The sequence below is a fragment of the Heterocephalus glaber genome, unplaced genomic scaffold, assembly GCF_053883595.1.
Source record: "Heterocephalus glaber isolate CG9 unplaced genomic scaffold, H.glaber_assembly_v1.0 deba00000594, whole genome shotgun sequence".
NCBI lineage: Eukaryota > Metazoa > Chordata > Mammalia > Rodentia > Bathyergidae > Heterocephalus > Heterocephalus glaber.
Genome location: NW_028258151.1, coordinates 12,482,960 through 12,502,504, shown reverse-complemented (window position 1 = coordinate 12,502,504; position 19,545 = coordinate 12,482,960). Strand labels below are relative to the sequence as shown.

Sequence of the window (19,545 nt, the reverse complement as noted above, 5' to 3'; positions counted from 1 at the left end):
CTTGGGAATTCAAATACATGTCCTGAGATTCTTCCAGCTTGTTTTATTTATTCAGAGCCAGTACCATGTCATCTGACTCAGGACTGAAATATTTACTGGGTCAGACTGAGAAAAATTCAAGAACAAAAATTCAGGAACAGAGGGGACTTTGGGTGTCCTCAAAGTTTGTTTGTTTTGCTATTACCTCAAAAGGGATCCTTTTATTCTGTCCTGTTTCACTAAATGCATGTGCCAAGAGAAAAACGTCATCCACGCCAACACCAAGAGCAAGAAATGGCAAAACCTGCAGGGAAAACGGAACACACGGCCTTAGATGTGCAAGATGCAATGTGGGTGATTCTGAAAGTGCTTAAAACATTGTCTGCAGTGTCCTTAACAGTTACCCAACAGGGAGCTAAAATTGATTCACAGAGAAGAATTTACTTTATCTGACAGTTTGACAGTTTCTATCCCCACAGTCTAGCAATTTTGGCTGACAGTAGCTCTTCTCTCTTTCTTTCTCTTTCTCTCTCTCTCTCTCTCTCTCAATCTCTCCCATCTTCCTTCTTCCCTTCCTTCTAGTGGTACTGAGGATTGAACCCAGGTCCTTCATGCTGGGCTAGATTCCAGCTTTTTTTTTTTAGACAGGGTCTACGTTGCCTAGACTAGGCTCAAACTTACAATCCTACTGCTTCAGCCTCCTAAAGTGCTGGGATTAGTAGTGTGCCACCGCTTCCAGCTACATGCTTCTATTTTTTTTGGTTTGTTTTGAGACACGGTCTTGCTATACAGCCCAGGCTGGCCTCAAACTAGCAGCAATCCTCCTGCCTCAGCCACTGCCCCTTAAGTGCTGAGAGTACAGGCATGCACCACTACACTCAGCTACATGCTTCTATTTCTAAGGTTCAGGCACAGTAATTTTTGAAAGTTAATAAATGAGAAGGAACCTAACTCATTGAAAGATGTAAGTTCTCAGGGTAACCTGGGGATAGCATCATTGAGAACTGACTAGAAATGCAAACTCTTGGCTCCCACCCCAAGCCTGCAAAATCAGAAACTGTGATCAATAATAAAAATCATTGAGTATGATGACACACGCCTGAAATCCTGGCACTCAGAAGGCTGCGGCAAGAGGATCACTGTGAGTTCAAGGCCAGCCTTGGCTCCATAGTGAGTTCAAGACCAGGCTGAACTACATAGCAAGACCCTGTCTCAAAAACAAACACACAAATCAAATGAGCCCTGTAGGTGATTCTAATTCCCAGCAAAGTTTGAGAATTAGGGCCCTAATGATATAAATTGCTCTAAAAGAAGCATCTCTACTAATCAACAAACCCAAAAGACTTTCAGTCCCATAAATGGTTCATGGGGATAGCTAGACCCACCCCAAACCAGGAGCCTCATGGAAAAGGCTGGAGGCCAGGGTACTGGTCACACAGGAGGACTGAGGGGCTGAAACGAGGAGGGGCATTTGTGAAGGGACAGCAGCCAAATGGCTCCTTTAGTACCTGAGTTGTTGCAGCGTTAAAGGAAATCCCGATCAATGAGCACAGGCCCAATCCTGCAGCCACTGACAGTGCAACCAACAGGACGCCAGCCAGCCCCACGGCACCCTGGGACTTGGAGCAGTCCCAGCGCAGCATGGTTAAACAGGCATAGGCAAGCTGCAAGCAGAACAAGGGGGAACGGGAAAGGATAGGTGGGGAGTGTGGGGGAGGAGGAGGACACGAAACAAAAGCCAAACATTAGAATGTGTAGTGATTCTAATGTTTTCCCCCACCCATTACCCCAAATCCAAAGATAGTAAAACTTAAAATTCAACTCTACAACAAAACTTTTTACACTACAGACATCACACAAAATGATATGAGTCCAAGACAGGAAGGCTGCAATGGGGAAAAAAACGCTTTACACAACCACTTTTTAAACCGTTACAAAGCTGAGCTCTCTCTGTCTTGGATGCACACAGGAGTTAAGAGCAGTTAAAAAGCAGGAGCGGTCACAGAAAGGTAAAAACTAAAACAAACTAAACAAAACCCACCCAGGCCAAATCAAAATCCCCAGGAGCCCAGAACTGATCCTTACCATCAGTAAGTAGCCACTAGCCACGCGGATCACACTGACATCAGAGAAAGATTTTAGGATGTCGTCTAGGGTCGTGGTGGTAAAGGAAAGCACCTTTTGAGTGGAGTTCTGGGTGACGCTCTGATGAACCACCTGCAGTTGTTACAATGTACAATGCAAGGCTGAATTTCCAAGTAGAATTAAAGCTTCAATAAAACAGACCTTGGCGGGGGGACATCTCTGCATTGGTACGCTTTCTTTTTTGATCATTAACAAAAGCTCTTCATGATTCAGGTAGACAGGGGTGCAGACTGAAGGCTAAACTTGGACTGACATTAACAGACCCTGGCTCTGGGACAATTGGAATATCGATGATCATGGAGAATGGGTGCTGCAGAGAGCTGGCCTGTGGAAATGGAATTTACTCAGATGCTTTATTTACACCAAGTCTAAGACTCCTATTCTCCTCTCCTTAGCTCTCCGACTGATTTGCAGTCCCATCAGTCCCTCCTTAATCCAAAACAACTCATTCTTACAGGCACTCAACCCCCTCCTTCATTTGCTGGCCACTTTTAAAAGGTCACATGCAGCTCAGTAGAGGTCACTGCTTGGGAAACAAAGGCCAGCCCCTGTCACATGACCCAACCAAGGGGCCTGCAGCTGTGAACTGATTCTATGCCTTGCTAATGTTTTCCAGATAACTTTTCTTGCTCACCAAGTGTTTTTTTTAATAGAACCATCTTATGCCTGAACTGTTGAGTTCATAACTGGCTACTAAATACATTTCAAGGCATCTCAATCTGACTGTTTCTTAGATATTATCCTAAGATTTTCAACAGTAAGGAAAAGAAAAACAAGTCAGCATTCCATCAAAGTTCCTAGAATTATAATGTGTGAAGATAAACCCAAAGAAGAAACCAGAAGAACTGAGTCACACGCACAGGGCACATCCCTAGATCTGCAGGAGCTTTACCTCCACGTACGTCCTCTGCCAGGCCTCCAGGATGGCTGCTGCCTTGTCCTCGTTCCAGTTCATGTGCGAGACATACTCATAGCCCTTGAAGTGCTCGTACATCTGCTTGGGTGTCATTAACTGGAACATGGTCTGCAGGGCATGGGCGCTGGAGTGGGATGAAAGAGACCGCAAGGCACATCAATATTCCCATGGAGCAGTTTCCTTGGTGTAAAATCTCAAACACAAGCCCCAACTCACTTGGAGTTCCTTTCCTCCCCATGAGCACCTGTTTCCTTTCAGATGGGACTATGATGGTTATTTTATTTAATAGATTGATAAACCATATTAAAGGTGTAACCTTACAAACCCTTTACAGATAGATCCCAAAATTAAATTAATATGCAATTTCCTTTTTCAGTTTCCATTCCTTGAAACAGGAAGGGGAGAGGAGTAGATAGCTTGACCAGATACAGCTGGCTCAGTGAGGCACACTTGCTGTGCAGAAACCCCAGACTGTGGCTTTCCCAAGGGAGAAATCACAGACCAAACACCTGACACTTGACTGGCCAGACCCTGTGTGCACACAAAGGATAATTCTGTTTCGCCTTTGATTCTTGGTCTTTCCTTTAACAGTATGCGACAGTGCTCAGCTCACACCATTCAGCTCTATGCACCGTGGCTGGTGTCTTCTGGCTACTTTATACAATATTTGTCATTTTTCACATAATAGGAAAGGATCTGCTAAAACCTTAAAGCCAACAACTATAGTTTCCATAAAAGCTACAAATCCATCCTAGACAAACTTCCTACAAGGTGGCTTTTCAAGCTGGTCTGGTTTGCTAATATTTCCTAACATATGATTACCCTAGACAGCTAACTAGGATAACAGTGAAGTATGAAAGTAAATATACTTGCAGATGTCAAAGCGGAAGTGGTTTCTAAGGAAAGTTAGGAAGCATCTATGGCTTGGGTGTTGATGTGTGCTGGGTTACCTGACAAGTTTCCCAGTGCTGTTCTTGACTGTGCCACCCACAATCAATTCCTCCTGCCAGTGCATATACTTTCTGGACAATCCATGACATCCACCATTCAAAACAAGGGCCATATCAAGAGGCTAAAATAAAAAGACAGCCACATAATTATGGGAATTAGTAGGCAGGTCACATGCCTTGCTAAAATCCAGTGCATTAAGGGCTTGTTTGTTTCAGAGAGGACATTAATAACAAGGCTAATGAGAAGTGTATGGCATATCCTACAGCAAAATTTAGCTCTCTAAACAAACGTAGTTCTATAGACTAAAAGGGTAAAAAGGTTAAAGAGAATAAAATCTTAAAAATGAAAATAATAAAGAGAACTCTAAATGGAAACAAAAAAGCTTTTTCCTTTGCCCTCTGGGAATGCTCTATGGCTGTACTCACTTTGGTTGAATTTTTGTTGGAGGCAGTGGCAGGGCAGTCTGGATCAGCTGGATTGAGGCAGGGACGGTCCATGTACCCATGACCAACTTCTGCCTTATTCAGCATTTCTTCCCAGCTGTCCACTTGATAGTTTATTTTCTTTAACTCTTCTAGGAATTCCAAAGGGTCAAAGTTTGTCCACCGCAAAGGAGGTTTACCTCTGCGAAAGAAATTAGGAGGTGAGACTACAAAAAGCAGCTTTCAAACTCACCCTCTGCATATTTTTAGTCCATACTGCAAGAGGCTTTTTGGTAACGCTGAGATTCTCTGACTCTGGCATAAACAAATACATGGTCCTTCCCAGTGTATCACTGTGCAAACTTAATCCAGAGAATGATTCATGACTGAAGGTGGCAAGCTCAGGGCTTATAAATTAAGGAAAGCATCAAAGAACCCTAGCTGCCACGACACTGTATTTAATATTTTTTAAAAAATTAATCCATGGGCATTTCTAAGCAGAAAATTCAGATCAAAAGTAAAAAAAAAAAAAAAAAGGCGGGGGAGATCACAATGTCAAATTTGCACTTGCAAGCCTAGTAAATGCTTTTAAAATGTCATCAATCAAAATATTTGATCTCTGTTGCCTTTAACGATTCCATACTTGAGAGTGCTCTCTGACAGCATGGCAGTCAGGCGGGGAGCCCCCTGTGGCCTCCACCATCAGCACCATCACAGCCACTCCCCCACACTCACTTTTGAATTTGTGCTGTTGACAGACCAGAAAGGCTTTTGGCTGCCTGTTATGTGGTTCAAGCCACACTGTAGCTGCTTAACCAGGCTGAAGTCATTATTCAGACTCTCCCAACCAGAAAACACAAAACCCCTTATTTCCCATCTAAAACTGTACACTGAAGGTCAGGGGATGGGCACTGCAAATTGCTTTTGCAGATATTTGCAAGCCAGGACAGAAACAATAACCTAAGCACCAACTCTTGCATAATTAAATGAAAATGTCTATAATGATTAACAATGATTCTTTAAATGTGCTGTACATCTAATATCCAACTGCTAGACTGGGACACATCGGAGACTATGGCCTTCGATATAGTGCATTTCCCCCTTAAACGTCATTAATAGGATCCAAATAAGGTTAATATTTTATTTCACAGGAAGATCTTAAACTTTAACTCAAAATATTTAGTTCTGACATATACTTACAAATGCATTCTCTTCTTAAAAAATAAGTTAAAGGTCTAAGCGCCTGGTGTGCAAAACTATAAACATTTTGTAAAGAGTTAAAAAAAGAAATCACACATACTCTGCAATAATTTGCATTTTATTTGCATATAAATAGGTTGGTAAAAGTGAATGAAATTTAATGATCCCTACAGAACTTTTTTTTGAAAAGAGGGAAAAACATTCTGAACCCTTCTCTTCCACCAACTAGTCTTTCAAAAAATGCACACAGAATATCAATGTTTTTAATTTTTTGTTCTAAACTGAAATAGAATAAACAATGGTGAGCAACATCAGAAACACTGAGTTCTAGAATTTACCCCACTGGAGACACAGAACACACTTACAGGAGGTATGCTGTCCCAGACTGTAATTTTGCCCCTTCCCAGAAGCAGTCCAGTGGAGTAATAATTAAACAAGGGTAAAGATATTCTATTATCTGTCAAATTGAAAAAAGAAACAGACCATGCATTAGGCTAACATGTATCAGTAGGGTATATTTGAGAATTTTTGAGACATTGTTTTTGCAAACAAGAAAATATACCTGATCCATGTAACCTGTTTCTGTGATAAGTTCTCCTGATTTATAACACAAATGTTCCAATTTCCACTGCCTATTGGAATGAAAAGCAGAGACAAAGATTTTTCATTGTAATAAAGGAAATGACTGCTAAATGAGAATGATAGAACATATAAAAAGAATTGCAGTTTCGATCACTTTTAAGCATCTGTCAAAACGAGCAGAGCTTTTGCCGAGTGGAGACCCAACAAGCTCCCTTTAATGAATAGATAATACTCACATGTAATTAACATGTGGGGTGTTTATGTAAATGAATGCTACCAAAGTACTTGAAAAGTCTTGTTTTCTTTAAGTGTTCTCCCAATAATCTTGTTTACACCATTAATCTGCTTTCTACATACATTAAACAACCTCAGGCAGCCCAGCAGAATCATCACAAATTAAGATAAGTAGCAACTAAATTAGTGAAGTTTATAACATATTGACATATATTCAGGTGGGAAAATCCTTGGCCTTTTTATTAGTGGAGAATGTCTTTAGCGTTGAAGAAAGAAAGAAAAAAACCTTTTCTGCTCTTATACACAAATGTTATAAACAACACTTGCCAGGTAGACTGAAATCCCATTTTACAGTTTCTCTTATTATTGTCTTACAGAAAGGACATTAAATATATGAGTCAAGAACGAATTCAAAGTTTTATTATCTTTAGAAGTACTATTTAAACCCATGCTTTTCTGAATGTGTTAACAGAGATAACCTTAACTTGAAAAGAGTAAATCTGGAAGGAGTAGAGATAGGAATTCCAAAAAGAAAAATCAAAATAAAAAATTTCTTCCAAACTGCTCTCTCTGATTGGTATCCTAAGGTAAGGCTGTCTTCATCCAAGGAAAGTTTCTAGAATTTGCCCTCTTCTCTGGGCCTCCTCCCAGAACTTTCCCATTTGTCTCTCAGTGCCCTTCCTTGAAATATACTTGCTATGCTATCAAAGTTCAAAAACAAATCAAGATGGGCCCATAAAGGAAAAGAAAAAGAAAAATATCTCAGTCGTAGAGTACCTGCCTAACACATGAGGCCCTGGGTTCAACCACCGGCACTGGGTCTACACAAAGTTTTATGAGAAAGCTGTTTAAACTGATACTCCAGATGCATCCAGGGCGACCTTATCAGCAGCCACTCCCACCATGCATCTGCAGGTGACACAGCAGGCCTTACCTGTTGTACATGTATATGTGGACTCTGCTGGCCTGGAGTGCTGAGTCCAGGTGTTGTAGGAGCGCTTCTGTGGTCAGTACATTAGCACCTTCTTCCTTCGGGGTCTGTATCATGAGTTGAGGATTAAACATAGCCTCTTCTCCAATCTTCTGGCGAGTATAATTTAATTCACGACTTACTCGTCCACCAACTGACAAACATGGGCAAGTTTCAATTAAAACAGCAAAACTGACCACAAATTCATGCTCTCTTATCTGGCCAACTAACCTAGGTTCTTGGGTCATGGAATAGGCTGATCTTTATGGAGCAGCATTCCATGAATGGCAACTTTATGAATGGCAACTATATTCAAATACTTACTGTGCCTGCCAGCTGTCCCACCTGTTGGCTTGGCACACCTCCTTGAGGCGTGCTGTAACTAACAGACCACTAGTCAAAAGGGGGCAGGGGCAGGAGCAGGAAAACTGAGACACCTTTTCCTTGCAGACCAGACCAAATAACCCTGTTACAATTTCTTTCACTTGTATAAACAATGTGCCCCTGCAGTGCATTTCAAGATAAATGGTTTCAATTTACGCTCTTCTCCCAAGTAATCTGGCAAAGGTACCCAGGAAATGTTTTTCCTCCATGGAAAAAGAAACAAGGAAAGGTGGTGAGTGTGTGTGTTCAGCACACAACTTTCCAGGAGAAGATATATAAAATGTGATTCAAGTCAGATGCACATAGAGAAACCACGCCGAAGAACAAAATCTACCAGCCAGGTCCACCACGGGGAGCCCCCAGAACCTGCTTCTATAAGACTCACCTGCTTGCATCCAGAAAACATAGGTGCCAGGTTCTCAGTCACCTGTGTTCCAGAAGCTCCCCAAGTGATGTTATCGGTGGGCGAGCAGTCTGGCCCAGAACCAGCCCAGGTCTCCCACCAGGAGGCACAGCACTACCCACACTTCATGCAAACTGTCTTTCTCTCTTGATCTCTTCCTGTCTTACAGTCTCAGACCTAGGCTCATTTTCCATTACTGTGCCAGACCAAGCCACACTCAGAATGCTACCCCGTGGTGGGTAGCATCTGGGGTAGACAGAAGGAGAAAGAGGACCCCAGAGCCACCTCCTCAGGCACACAAACTCCAGGGCAGAAGAAGCCAGTATGAATGCCTCCTGAAGTCACTGATAAGTTAGTTGAATGGTTACTGAAAAGCAGAATGCTTACCTCCTGCTCTAGTTTAGAAAGAACTCAGTGATCGTAGTTTTCCCATGAGAGGAAATCCTTATTCTTCAAGTTTAGTATTCAAGGGGTTTGAGCAAGTAAATAAGTACTGAGAACAGCAGGGTGTTTAGTTCTCTTGGCATGTTTTATAAACAAGGGGGTAGGGGAAGAAGCAAATAATGTCTTCATTAGGAAAACTAGTAGAGTCGCAAGCTGACAGGGCTCTCTATGAGGGTTCCCCCGGAGGCCAAAGCCACTAGGGAGCTCTGAGGTGTGCTAGAGTGTGGAAGAGGAAAACAGGAGTAGGTTTTTAAAAAGACAAATACCAAGGGGAATGGCCAGGAGTGTGGCTCAGTGGTAGAGCACTTGCAGAGCAGGCCCAACGGTCTGGGTTCCATCCCTTGCCCTACAAAGAACAAAGCAAAACAATCTCTTGGGAACTACTTGCAAGAGAGGATGCATTTACACAATGCTGCTGGCAGTTCTTCTCCTAAAGGCCCACTGAAGCTGCCTGAGAGCAGGCTCTTGCAAAAATGCTACCCAAAGCTTTCAACCAATTAACTCCTGAATTTGACTCAATCCACTTCCTATATATAGGATGAAGTAGTGTTTGAAGCTAAGAAGCCTACTCTTAGTCTAGAGCTCACTTCTGAAAACCTAGAGCTGCACATTAAGGAACTCATCCCAACTTTTGCTCAACCCTATCTTCTTCTAGCCGTATCACATCTAATGCCCTGAACCCAGAAATCATTTCTCAATCTACCTGCTTCCTCAGACTTTAGTACAGCACATGACTTTACATTCTGCTACAAAGCAACACTTTTTATTTTATTAATACTTCAGAGGACTCAAAACTAGGAGGTTAACAAACAAGCATACAGAGTACATACTCTGGTACTCTAGTCAGTACCAGGGAGGAGCTGGCCTGTGAGACTGATAGGATTTTACCCTAAGCCTCAGCAGAGTAGGTGCCTGTGAGTAACTATGCAAGCCCTAAGACAAACCAAGAGATCAAAATAAAACACAAAGGATGTTTTATACACTCTTGCAGACCAATCTCACAATGGATCAACTATTTTAACATAAGAGTTTATGGAAAGGATGCTATTTCCAAGATAAAAAAATGTTCCAACACATTCCATCATGTTTTCATGATAAAATTAACATCTATTTTAATAAAGGTGTATATTTGCCATGTTTCTGGAACTGAAAACCTTTTTGTTTTTCCACCTCTTTGCTCTAATGATAAATGCAGCTATCTTATAGCAGTAACAATCCGTTTCAATGAAGATTATCACCAAGCTGACCAAACTAGAGTTGCTAAATAATTCCAATGTTTTCTCAACTATCCATATGCTGTATACTACTTAAAGACTGCTGTTAAACTTATTTCTACATATTATGATTACCTTACCTAACATTTCATTTTATGTTTAACCAAATATGATGGTGTTAGAAAACAAGCTAATAACTACAATGAAATTTAGCTGCCATTCTTTTTCTTTTCTTTTGGTACCAGGGATTGAACTTGGGTCCTTGTGCTTGCAAGGCAGGCGGCGGATTTTTTTTTTTTTTTCTTTTTTTGAGACAGGGTCTCACTATATAGTTCAAGGTGGCCTTGAATTCATTATGTAGCTCAGACTGGCTTTGAACTTGTGGTGATCCTCTTGCCTCCTGGAATGACAGGCGCACACCACATGCCTGACTTAGGTGCCATTCATTTTATTTGATCAGTAGTTGTTCCGACCATTCATTCATTCAGCAAGTGTTTGTGGATATACAGTAGCGGGAACCACGCTGGTAGACTAGAGCTAGTGACATGCACAGGCAATGTACAGCAAACCATTAAACTAATTTTATGGCATGAAAACTGCCATAGAGGAAAGAGGGTGATGCCATGTTGGATGGTACCTAAGAGAGTAAGCTAAGTCAAATAGGATGACTGGGAAGACCCAAAGGGAACTATCATTTTAGGTGACTGGACAGTTGGGGCAAGAGTATTCTTCCAATATAGCAATCAGCATATCAAAGTCCAAAGGTCTGCCCTACTACTGGGAGAAACAGAGGCAAGTGTGGCTGAAGCCTAGTTAGCCTGCAAGTAGTCATTCCTTTGCTGCTTGCGGTGTAGACTTAGCTCCTCCTCCGGTATATCTAGGTCATAAAAATGAACAGCATTCATATAGTCTCACATTAGTACTCACCCAAGGTGTTTGAGAACAAGCCACAGGAAACACAAACTCCTCTGGGCAGAGCAAGTTCAAGAACTCACCTGCCTTTTGCGGGCTACCATAGCAAAAGCTTATCCTAAAATCATAGCAGAATGACAGCCCAGGGCTGTTCTTAACTGGCCCAGGGCTGTAATCCCACACTCTGGAGGCTGAGGTAGGAGTATCAAAAGTTTGAATCATGCCTGGATAAGTAACTCAGTGAAGGAAAGCCTGTCTCAAAATAAAAATTTTTAAAAGGGGAGAGGGACTGGGAATATATTCAGTGCAAAAGCCCTGGGTTCAATCCCTAGTACCAAAAAAAAAAAAAAAGTGAAAGCTACTTGATACAGACATCTACATTAAAAACAAGTTCAAAGTAACTCCATTACATCCTTCAGTTCTCTTTAGTCTCCTTCTTCATCATCCAAACACAACTTTACTGATAAAACAATCAACATCTCTAAAGAAGACACAAGACCCTGAGATACAAAGTCACCTTTCACGCTTGTGTGGTATTTTCCATCTCCAAAGCCCTTGAACTCAATTTATTTCCTAGGAATATTCTGATTGATGCTGCTCCTCCATGCAGTTGGGGCCAGCTGTCCTGGACAATGAAAGACAAGGAACCCACACTGAGGCAGAGATCTGGGACACATCCCTGATACCATCGAACCTCATTACCTTCTCAGTAAAATGGGAACAAAAATGCCACAAGTAACCTGACAGGATGGTGTACGGATGAAATGACACTATGTATAAGAAAAACTTCCAGGAGCCCTTACCTGGGCATCAGTACTCACTGGCTGCAGAACTCATGTCATCACCCTTACTTCAGAGGAAAATCATTTGGGTGACTTACCGAAGGTCACCCCAGTAACAAGAGGCACAAGTGACCTTTATTATCTGAGAACTGAGTACAGCAGACAGGTGCTTTAGGAGTGCCAAATTCCTTCCACATACAGACTACACTGAGCTCACAGCTAGAACTCTTAAAATGCGTTAAGAAAACAGGTATAAGACTTCTAGATTAACTTTTTTTTCAGTAGGACTGCCCTATTTTTCTTCTGGTCCCTCTCAGAGCCTGTCCTGAAGATGGCAGCGAGATGAGGGCACAAAGGAAAACACAAGCAGTGTAAGTCTCTTTACCTATACATTCTGCATCTTGTTCTCCAGAAATCTAAGGCTCATACAATTCTTTGAAAAAGGACAGTAAAAAGCATCACTTCTGCAAATAACTTCTTGACCAAGCTCTGCTCATCTTCTCCCTCCAAGTCAAGCTTAGCATGGTTTTGCAAAGAAAAAAAAAAAAAGCCAGCAGCCCGGAGGGAAACCATTCAACCACAGGGCCCCTGCCTCTAGACCAGCACTACTCCAACCCACTGAGGCATCATTTCTTAGCACAGCCTTTTACATAAAGTATAATGCCTGTGGCATCTGCACAAAACTTGTTAGCAAAAACTTACTGTCACCCACATAAAGATGATCTGAGAGACAATGTCTCCTGTCCATATACCTCTGAAGTCAGAGCAGAGACCACTAGGGGATGGCAGTTACTCAGGCTGTGGTGCAAGCATCAATGAATGAACAGCCTCAGTACTGAGTCCTGGGAACAGGCAGTCATCTGTACAAGATATTAATCCCCCCCCCAAAGCCACAAAAAGTCAATCGGTCAAAACAAACGACCCTTTCAGCCTTAAAAAGTACCCACTCAGAGTCCAATTAGGAAAATAGGGTCTGTGTATATGCAAGCCTGGCATTTGCATTTGATTAATCCCATGAATTATCTCACAGCCTCAAAAGGGACACCCCCCCCCCCACCCTTCAGTTGCTTCAGGTCCTTCCTCCTATGTTGGGATTGCTTATTGTGGGGATGAAAAAGTACAAACCTCTATAAGGGTGTAACTGCAAAATTATTAGCACTGGCTCATTTTCTATACTGAAAAGTGAAGATTCAGTAATTTGGGCAATTGGCTGGAAACTACAGGGCTATGAGTTGTACCACTCTCCCCCACCCACCTCTCGTATTCACAAGAAGCCAACAGCCGCTTCCCGTGCTGTGCTGTTTTCTTCTCGTGAGAGTGGGCCTGTAGGTGTTGCCATGGGAAATGCTAGAACCAGAGAGCCCAAGTATCTGCCTTTGATACTCGGCTTACTCACCCATGGACCACACTGGGGACCAGGGCCAATCTCAGGAGTGTCCATGTGCCTATGTCACCACCCCCACCCCACAGGCCAGCAGCTTGGGGGCCATCTGCTACCTAACCCCCAGGCTGCCTCCCCCAGACCAACCCTCACTCTGTCGGAAGCAATCAGGTCAGCCCAGCACCTGTCTGTGGCAGCTCCCAGGGCCATCAGATCCCAAGACAGCACTGCACCTGCCACAGCGGTAACTTGGGGCAGCGGCAGTGATGGCTGGGCACAACCCCACCCAAGACAAGCACTTCCTGTGGCCAGAAGCATTCTTTCCAAGCTGTAACCACCCCTGGTTCTACCACGACCTCACCTGAATCTCATGTGCTACTAGCCAATCCCAGCATTCTGCAGAAAGTGAGGACACCCAGGAAGGGCAAAGCAGTAGAACCCAAGAATGAAGACAGCATCTTTTTTTTCATCAAGGTCTGAGTTCTTACTGAAGTCTAACATCTTTATTTAAAAAAATAAAAATAAAGCAAGCCAACAACAACAAAACTCAAGTGTTTGCTGCTGGGCTCTTCGTTACAGCATTCAGGCTGTTGCATAGCATTAACCTCAGTTCCCTTCTCCCAGCTTCTGCAGAGCTGACATCACCTCTCAGCACTGCACAGTCTTCTTGCCATTATCCAGCCGGGGCAGCTTTTCATTGGCCTCCTACTTCAGCAGGCCTTGGAGGGGGAGGGGAACAATGCAATTGCCACCTTCGCATGCAGCGCCCTGGCCTCTGGGGACACCATGCTGGCCTGATTTATCTCCTGCACGGTTCCTTCCCTCTGCATCTGTGCAGGGAGACTCGAGTCACTGGGGGCCACTTTCATGATTTTGTTGCCATCAGGATTAGCTGGATTAGGGGCTAGTACATAAGGACCCCCTGGTGCCGTGAGGAAGTTTCATCTCGAGGTCAGCATGGTGTGAACTATATTCTGTCAACACCACTACTTCTTACAGCCACCAAGCAAAAACAGAGGAGGGAGGGAGGCAGAAAAAAATGTTAAGGGCAAAATGTATGAATTCATCATAGCAATAAATTCCTCCATCAGGCAATGCAAAGTGTGTGAGCTATTCAAATAAGAAACCTATGTGACTCTTTTAATGTATAAAGAATTCAGTGGGTCTGATAGTGGTGGTAGATGGAAAAGAGAATAATATAGTTGCCCACAGGCCAGAAAAACCCACCAAGAAAAAAAAAAGTACAAAACAAAACCCCATCCTTTCCCAAAACCAGTCAAACAGTTTGGGAAGAATCTCGGGGATGAAACCTTATATTTTGTCCCAAACTTACATATCTTTGTCTTCTGAAGGACAGACATAGTCCCAACCAGCAGAGATTCCCACCATTTAATGTGAAGAAAAACAATGTGGGTAGAATAGTAAGGGGAATGGTTGGTGGGGGTGGGGGTGGGGGTGGGGGGTGTAGAAGATAGGGAGAAAAACAAAAGCAACTGAACTCTTTAAAACTTCAGTGAGCAATTCTTCCTTCTTACCTATACAAACCTCCATTCTGGGCCCCCACTCATCCAAACCCTGCATGAAGTAAATAGAATTGTAGAGAAAGTAATGGGATTCCTGCAAGTGTGCATGAGTGTGTGTGTGTGTGTGTGTGTGCGCATTTTATAGGATAGTCCCTCTTGCACAGAATTGGGCTGTTCCATCAAAGCTGTATCTGTTATATTTCTTTCTCTTCTGTTTGGCGTATTCACTAACAAGAGAAAAGGAGGTAAGCTCTGGCGGCCCTGACCTGCAGCTGGAACACAATACTTTCGCACAGCCCTGCCGACCCCTGACATAAATTTTACACCGCAGCTGGCATTTACACACTCAGCATTACCATATGTATAGCTGCTCAGTGCTAATTATGCTAATCACCTGTCTAACTCGCTGCTGCGAAAAATGGTTGTATTTAGCAGTCCAGTGCCTACCAATGCGGCTTACTGTGTGGCTGAAATGTACATTCAGATGGCCCTGAATGGCAAGATTTTTCCACGTTGCTGGCTACATTCAGGCCTCAGAAAAATTTATTCAAGTCAACTGGTTTCGGTCTGCAACAAAAAAGTTACGAGAAAAAAGCGAGTGTGTTCTTGCCCTAACATTCTGGATCTGCTTGCAAGCAAAATGATAAATCAATTGGTGTGGGAAACAAAAAGGGAGAGAGATTTCTTTTGGGAGCCATGTGAAACTGTAGCCTATTAAAAAAAAAAAAAAAAAAAGAAAGAAAAAAAAAAGGGTCATCCTATTCCCCAAATCTCTAGAAAGAGCAGTTAATAGATATTTAGCCCTAATCCCAATTCTCTCAAATTGCAAGCTTTGTTTGCAATTTAAAGCAAGGTATTAAACATGTGCAAGTTCTCCCTCTTGACCATGTAGAGGCTGAAATGATGGTATGATATTTATCATTTTTTGCTCATTGCAACTGTGTGAATTTCATGGGGGGAAAAATCAGATACAAAGAAATAAATAATTTAATTTCATGGGCATTTAGGACATTTTTTTTTCTTGCTTAGAAAGCCTCTATTTAAAAAGAGGCTGTGTGTGATGTTTGTCTATTTTGTGAAGGTTTCTGACTAAAGGAGTGAAGGAAATCAGAGTGGGGGTGGGGAAGATGGCAGAACTGGAGAAAGAAAAGTAGTGGATCAAAATACATTTTCAAAATTCCTGTTTTTATTACCATTTCTTAAAGCAGTTTTCTCAGATCACTCTTAGAGAATGGATTTCTTAAATCAGGATATTAGTATAGCTAATGACACAACCTAAATTCAAACTAAAATCTGATTTCTAACTCATGAAATGTGTTCACGTTAATTTTCCTTAAATCTCTTGATTTTAGCCAGCTTAAGAACTGCTAAGTGTCAGGTTGTGTGGATGCACAGATAAAGTCTAAGCATTCAAATTCTTTTAATTGTGGGCACAGTTGTAAAACTCATCTGACTTCGAGGGTGTCCTGAAGTGCCTAGCTCCTTCCTCACCTCCAATCATCATTAGCAGACTCCTTACTTCAATCCAGAAAGTAGGAGCCAACTTTCATCTTGTGCTACGCACCCGCCCCCCCCGGGCTACAAAACACCAGAGCAGCCTCGTGATAAATCTGTGGGTGTACAGGCAGAAGGTGAACCACCCCAGCAGGCTTTCTCTTGACACTGTAGGAGACTGTAAAGGAAGGCAGGTGCGGCCTTCTAGCCTGGCTTCCCCTCACCTTCCAATTTAACTAAGACAGAGGATGCTGCTGGGAGGGCCATAGCTTTCTTCCAACCCACTCCTCACTTCTGTTCTGTTCAAGATTTCTGTGTGTGTGGAGCTGGGGCTTCAATCTAGGGCCTCACACATTCCAGCCAAGCACTCTACCACTGAGCTATACGCCCAGTTCCTGCTCAACATTTTATAAGTGTATCTGATTCTATGAGGTAACATTAACCAAGCCACATCTCACTCTCTGGCATACCAATTCCAGTTGCTATTCCAAACTGTTAATTTATCTGGGTTTTGTAGCTCCAGATCTTCACTGTGCAGCCAAAAGTACAACTACCACTACTGTACTCACTGCAAAGCTGAGGGCCTGGCCCTCTTACTCTCCTGCTCTTCTTAAATGGGAGATGGGCCACCTTACCTCATGGCACAGGGCAGTGTTTACACTGCAGTGCTCCACTATGTAACACATCTGGGATTTCTGGGCAGGGTTCCTAAGCTAGGGGCCAGAAGCCCTTAAGCAAAATTGGGGGGGGGGGGCAATCATGCACACTGACTCAACAAAGCCCATTTCCAGTTTCTTCTGCTTACTTTTGTACTTTTCACCAGTAATTGCAAACTATCATGGTTGCTAAACTGAGTGAATCTACTCCTTTTCATTTATCCTAACAATAATAAACAAAGCATGTGCTGTGATATAGAACTGGCTTCTCACTGACCTTGTCTTCATAGCCAGTGGTCTGATGGGACCCACACGAAGTTTGGATGATTTGGGGCATCTTATACCTGGGTTTCTGGATTAGAAACAAGGTCCTGCCTGCCACATTATAAATCTCTCCAACAACAAACTTGTCATTCATTATCAGGAACCTAACTGCCTACCAAATGCTAAGTTTCCTTAACACATGACAACTGTTTTTTCAACAGTGCTCTAAACCCCAAATAAAACATGACAGGTACAGTCTTTCCTCAAGGGCCTAGGAAGGGTGCATCTTTCTGTACCCAGACTCCAAAAACCCATCCAACAGTCAAACAGTTCTCAATAACTGCATTTTCCTATTTGGAAAGCTAATTATTTCCATCAAACTAGTTAAAAAGACACAACCATTTGTAGGAATGAAAAAAAACCTTACACAATGTAGTGTAAAGGGGAAATTTTTAAGAAAAAAAAATCTAATTATAAAACACCCAAATTCAGAGATTGGCAGAAAAAAATAAGCTGTTTACAGAAGTGTTTATAGTTTGATGACCCTGATTTTATCCATGAGTTCAAAGAATGCTTCCACTGAGCAGATTCCAAGGAGCTTCCTCCATCTGTCCAGGCAAAGTGCCTCCACTAGCAAAACCTTTTGCTCTCTGGGATGTCAACCAAGACCTCTCATGAGACTGGAACAGCTAAGACTACGGAGTCAGCCAAAACTTGGATAAGGAAATCTGTCCTCTTCTAACTCTATCTAAACTATTCCCATTGGCTGTGGCAGCAGGGAAAGGCTGCTGAAGCAGGGTGCCTGAGTGGCAAAGTTATGGCTCTTATTTCACTTAGCAAAGCAAAAGTGCTACAAGACCTAGAGTTCTTCCCATTTCATATGCCACAGTAAGGACAGGGAACCAAGACTTATTTTTCATGCTACTGGGGGGCTGGTATACAAAGAACTTGTTAATGGATTCTAAGGTTACCTCAAAGTCCATAAAAATGTCCTGAATCTTTAATAGGAAAAGTGTGTCTTCTGCTGACAAGATCCCATCAAAGAGTATGGTCTTGGACCCAACTCTAACCAAGCTAAGAACCCCAAGGGTACAAATGTCACCTCTGCTTCTACTGTCTCCTGCAGCCAGTATGCAATAATACATTTTCTGATTCCCTTCTGTCTGTGGTTCATTAGACTCAGGACCATTTCAGATTTCACACTAGTAACTCCAGAGCCCCAGTTGGGAGGAAATGACTGCAGCAGATTACAAGTGGGTGGGTAGGTGGAAGGAAGGAGGGCAGGATAGAAAAAGAAGAGACAGAAAGGAGGAGGAAAGAAGGAACTGGAAGAGGTCAGGGAGCCAGTGAAGGGCACAGGAAATAATAGTATTACAGTAACAGACTCGTGTAGCTATGGTGACTTTTAAGCCTATCTTACATAGTTGCAATTCCCTCAACTTTTTCTCCTCCCAAACAGTATCAAAATGGTACCAAAAATATTTTAAAATATGATCATGCAAAACAGCCTCTATTAAATCTGGCCCCTTTAAAAGTAATTTTAAAATATTCCCATATTTGTTTTAAAAGTCAAAAGAACTTTCAAAGTTGAATGGAGGGCTGGGGATATAACTCAGCGGCACAACGCCTGCCTGCCAAGCACAAGGTTCTGAGTTCAATCCCTGGCACCTAAATAAATAAATAAATAAATACAGTAAAGTTAAATGTAGCCCCTGAGCAGAAAATGGCATAGCATACTCTTTAGGGGGCTCAATCAAGGCAGATACCTGGCATGGACCAGGTGGGAGGCAGCCACATGAGAAGCCCCTTTCTTTGCAAAACTGTGTTCCCTCTGTCCTCCAGCATGAGAAGTTAAAGTTCCAAGTGGACAAGGTTGGGGGGGGGGTCACAGGCAGGTCAGCTTTGAGGGAGAAATCCAAATGAAATATAAACATGGCATTGTGGAAACCAGACAAATCTCCCATAGAGTTCCAGCCAGCATTAATCTCAGCATCAGCTGTGGTGCATAATCTAAACAAACGCATCAGGCGGCTCATACGGCTCATACATCTGGCAACTGTCATTTTCTGGAACCTCCAAGAGGTGTTACCTGTGTGTGAAAACCCCCCACCCTAGCCCAAGGGTATGCAGGGTCAAGACAGGCAGGCCTCACAGATGTATTGTATGGGGGATTCACCGGGCCATCAACTGCCCTGTATAGGAGGCACCTGAGGCTGTTAGATATTTTAAATGCAGGGAACAAAAGGGAGCTGCATTTCACGTTGTCTTTCTGTCACTTGTGAAATGCCCCAAAGCTCACTGTCCCACAGGAGCAGAAACTGGGTGATAACAAGGAGGACAGCAGAACCCACTGTCCCTTTCTGGCTGATTCCCACCAGTGGCCCCCAACTCTGTTCTGTAACTCGGGGACAGTGGGGTGTACAGAAACATCTAGAGGAGGCCGGGACCACCAAAAGCAAAAGCACTACATGGGGCTTCTGGAAGTTACTGTTATTTCAGTGTGATGTTTTCTATTAAAGCTTTCTAAAAGTCATGGTAAAAGTGTTTGGCCCACTGTGGATGGCAGAAAGTAATCAAATATAGACCCCACCATGGCCTTCATCTGTCCTCATGGTGTTTTTTTATTTGATATTTAACATCATTCTCAGGAAAAATTAAATATTTAAATTAGCAGCATGAAATGAAATGA

General features: G+C 42.7%; 1 protein-coding gene across 6 annotated transcripts in view; it reads right to left on the bottom strand.

Moving 5' to 3' along the window:
* Ptch1 (patched 1) overlaps positions 1-19,545 on the bottom strand; it is a 62,469-nt gene that overhangs the window by 28,636 nt on the left and 14,288 nt on the right. For 5 of the 6 annotated variants that reach the window (XM_021259378.2, XM_004846083.4, XM_021259380.2 and 2 more), the window contains 9 exons: positions 7,364-7,553; positions 6,176-6,245; positions 5,979-6,070; positions 4,417-4,615; positions 3,991-4,112; positions 3,017-3,164; positions 2,065-2,196; positions 1,488-1,643; positions 185-283 (listed from right to left, as the gene is read on the bottom strand). In XM_021259378.2, coding sequence (XP_021115037.1) covers positions 185-283; positions 1,488-1,643; positions 2,065-2,196; positions 3,017-3,164; positions 3,991-4,112; positions 4,417-4,615; positions 5,979-6,070; positions 6,176-6,245; positions 7,364-7,553 — 1,208 coding nt within the window. The remainder of the gene's footprint in view (positions 1-184; positions 284-1,487; positions 1,644-2,064; positions 2,197-3,016; positions 3,165-3,990; positions 4,113-4,416; positions 4,616-5,978; positions 6,071-6,175; positions 6,246-7,363; positions 7,554-19,545) is intronic. The other variant, XM_021259379.2, reaches the window with a different exon arrangement.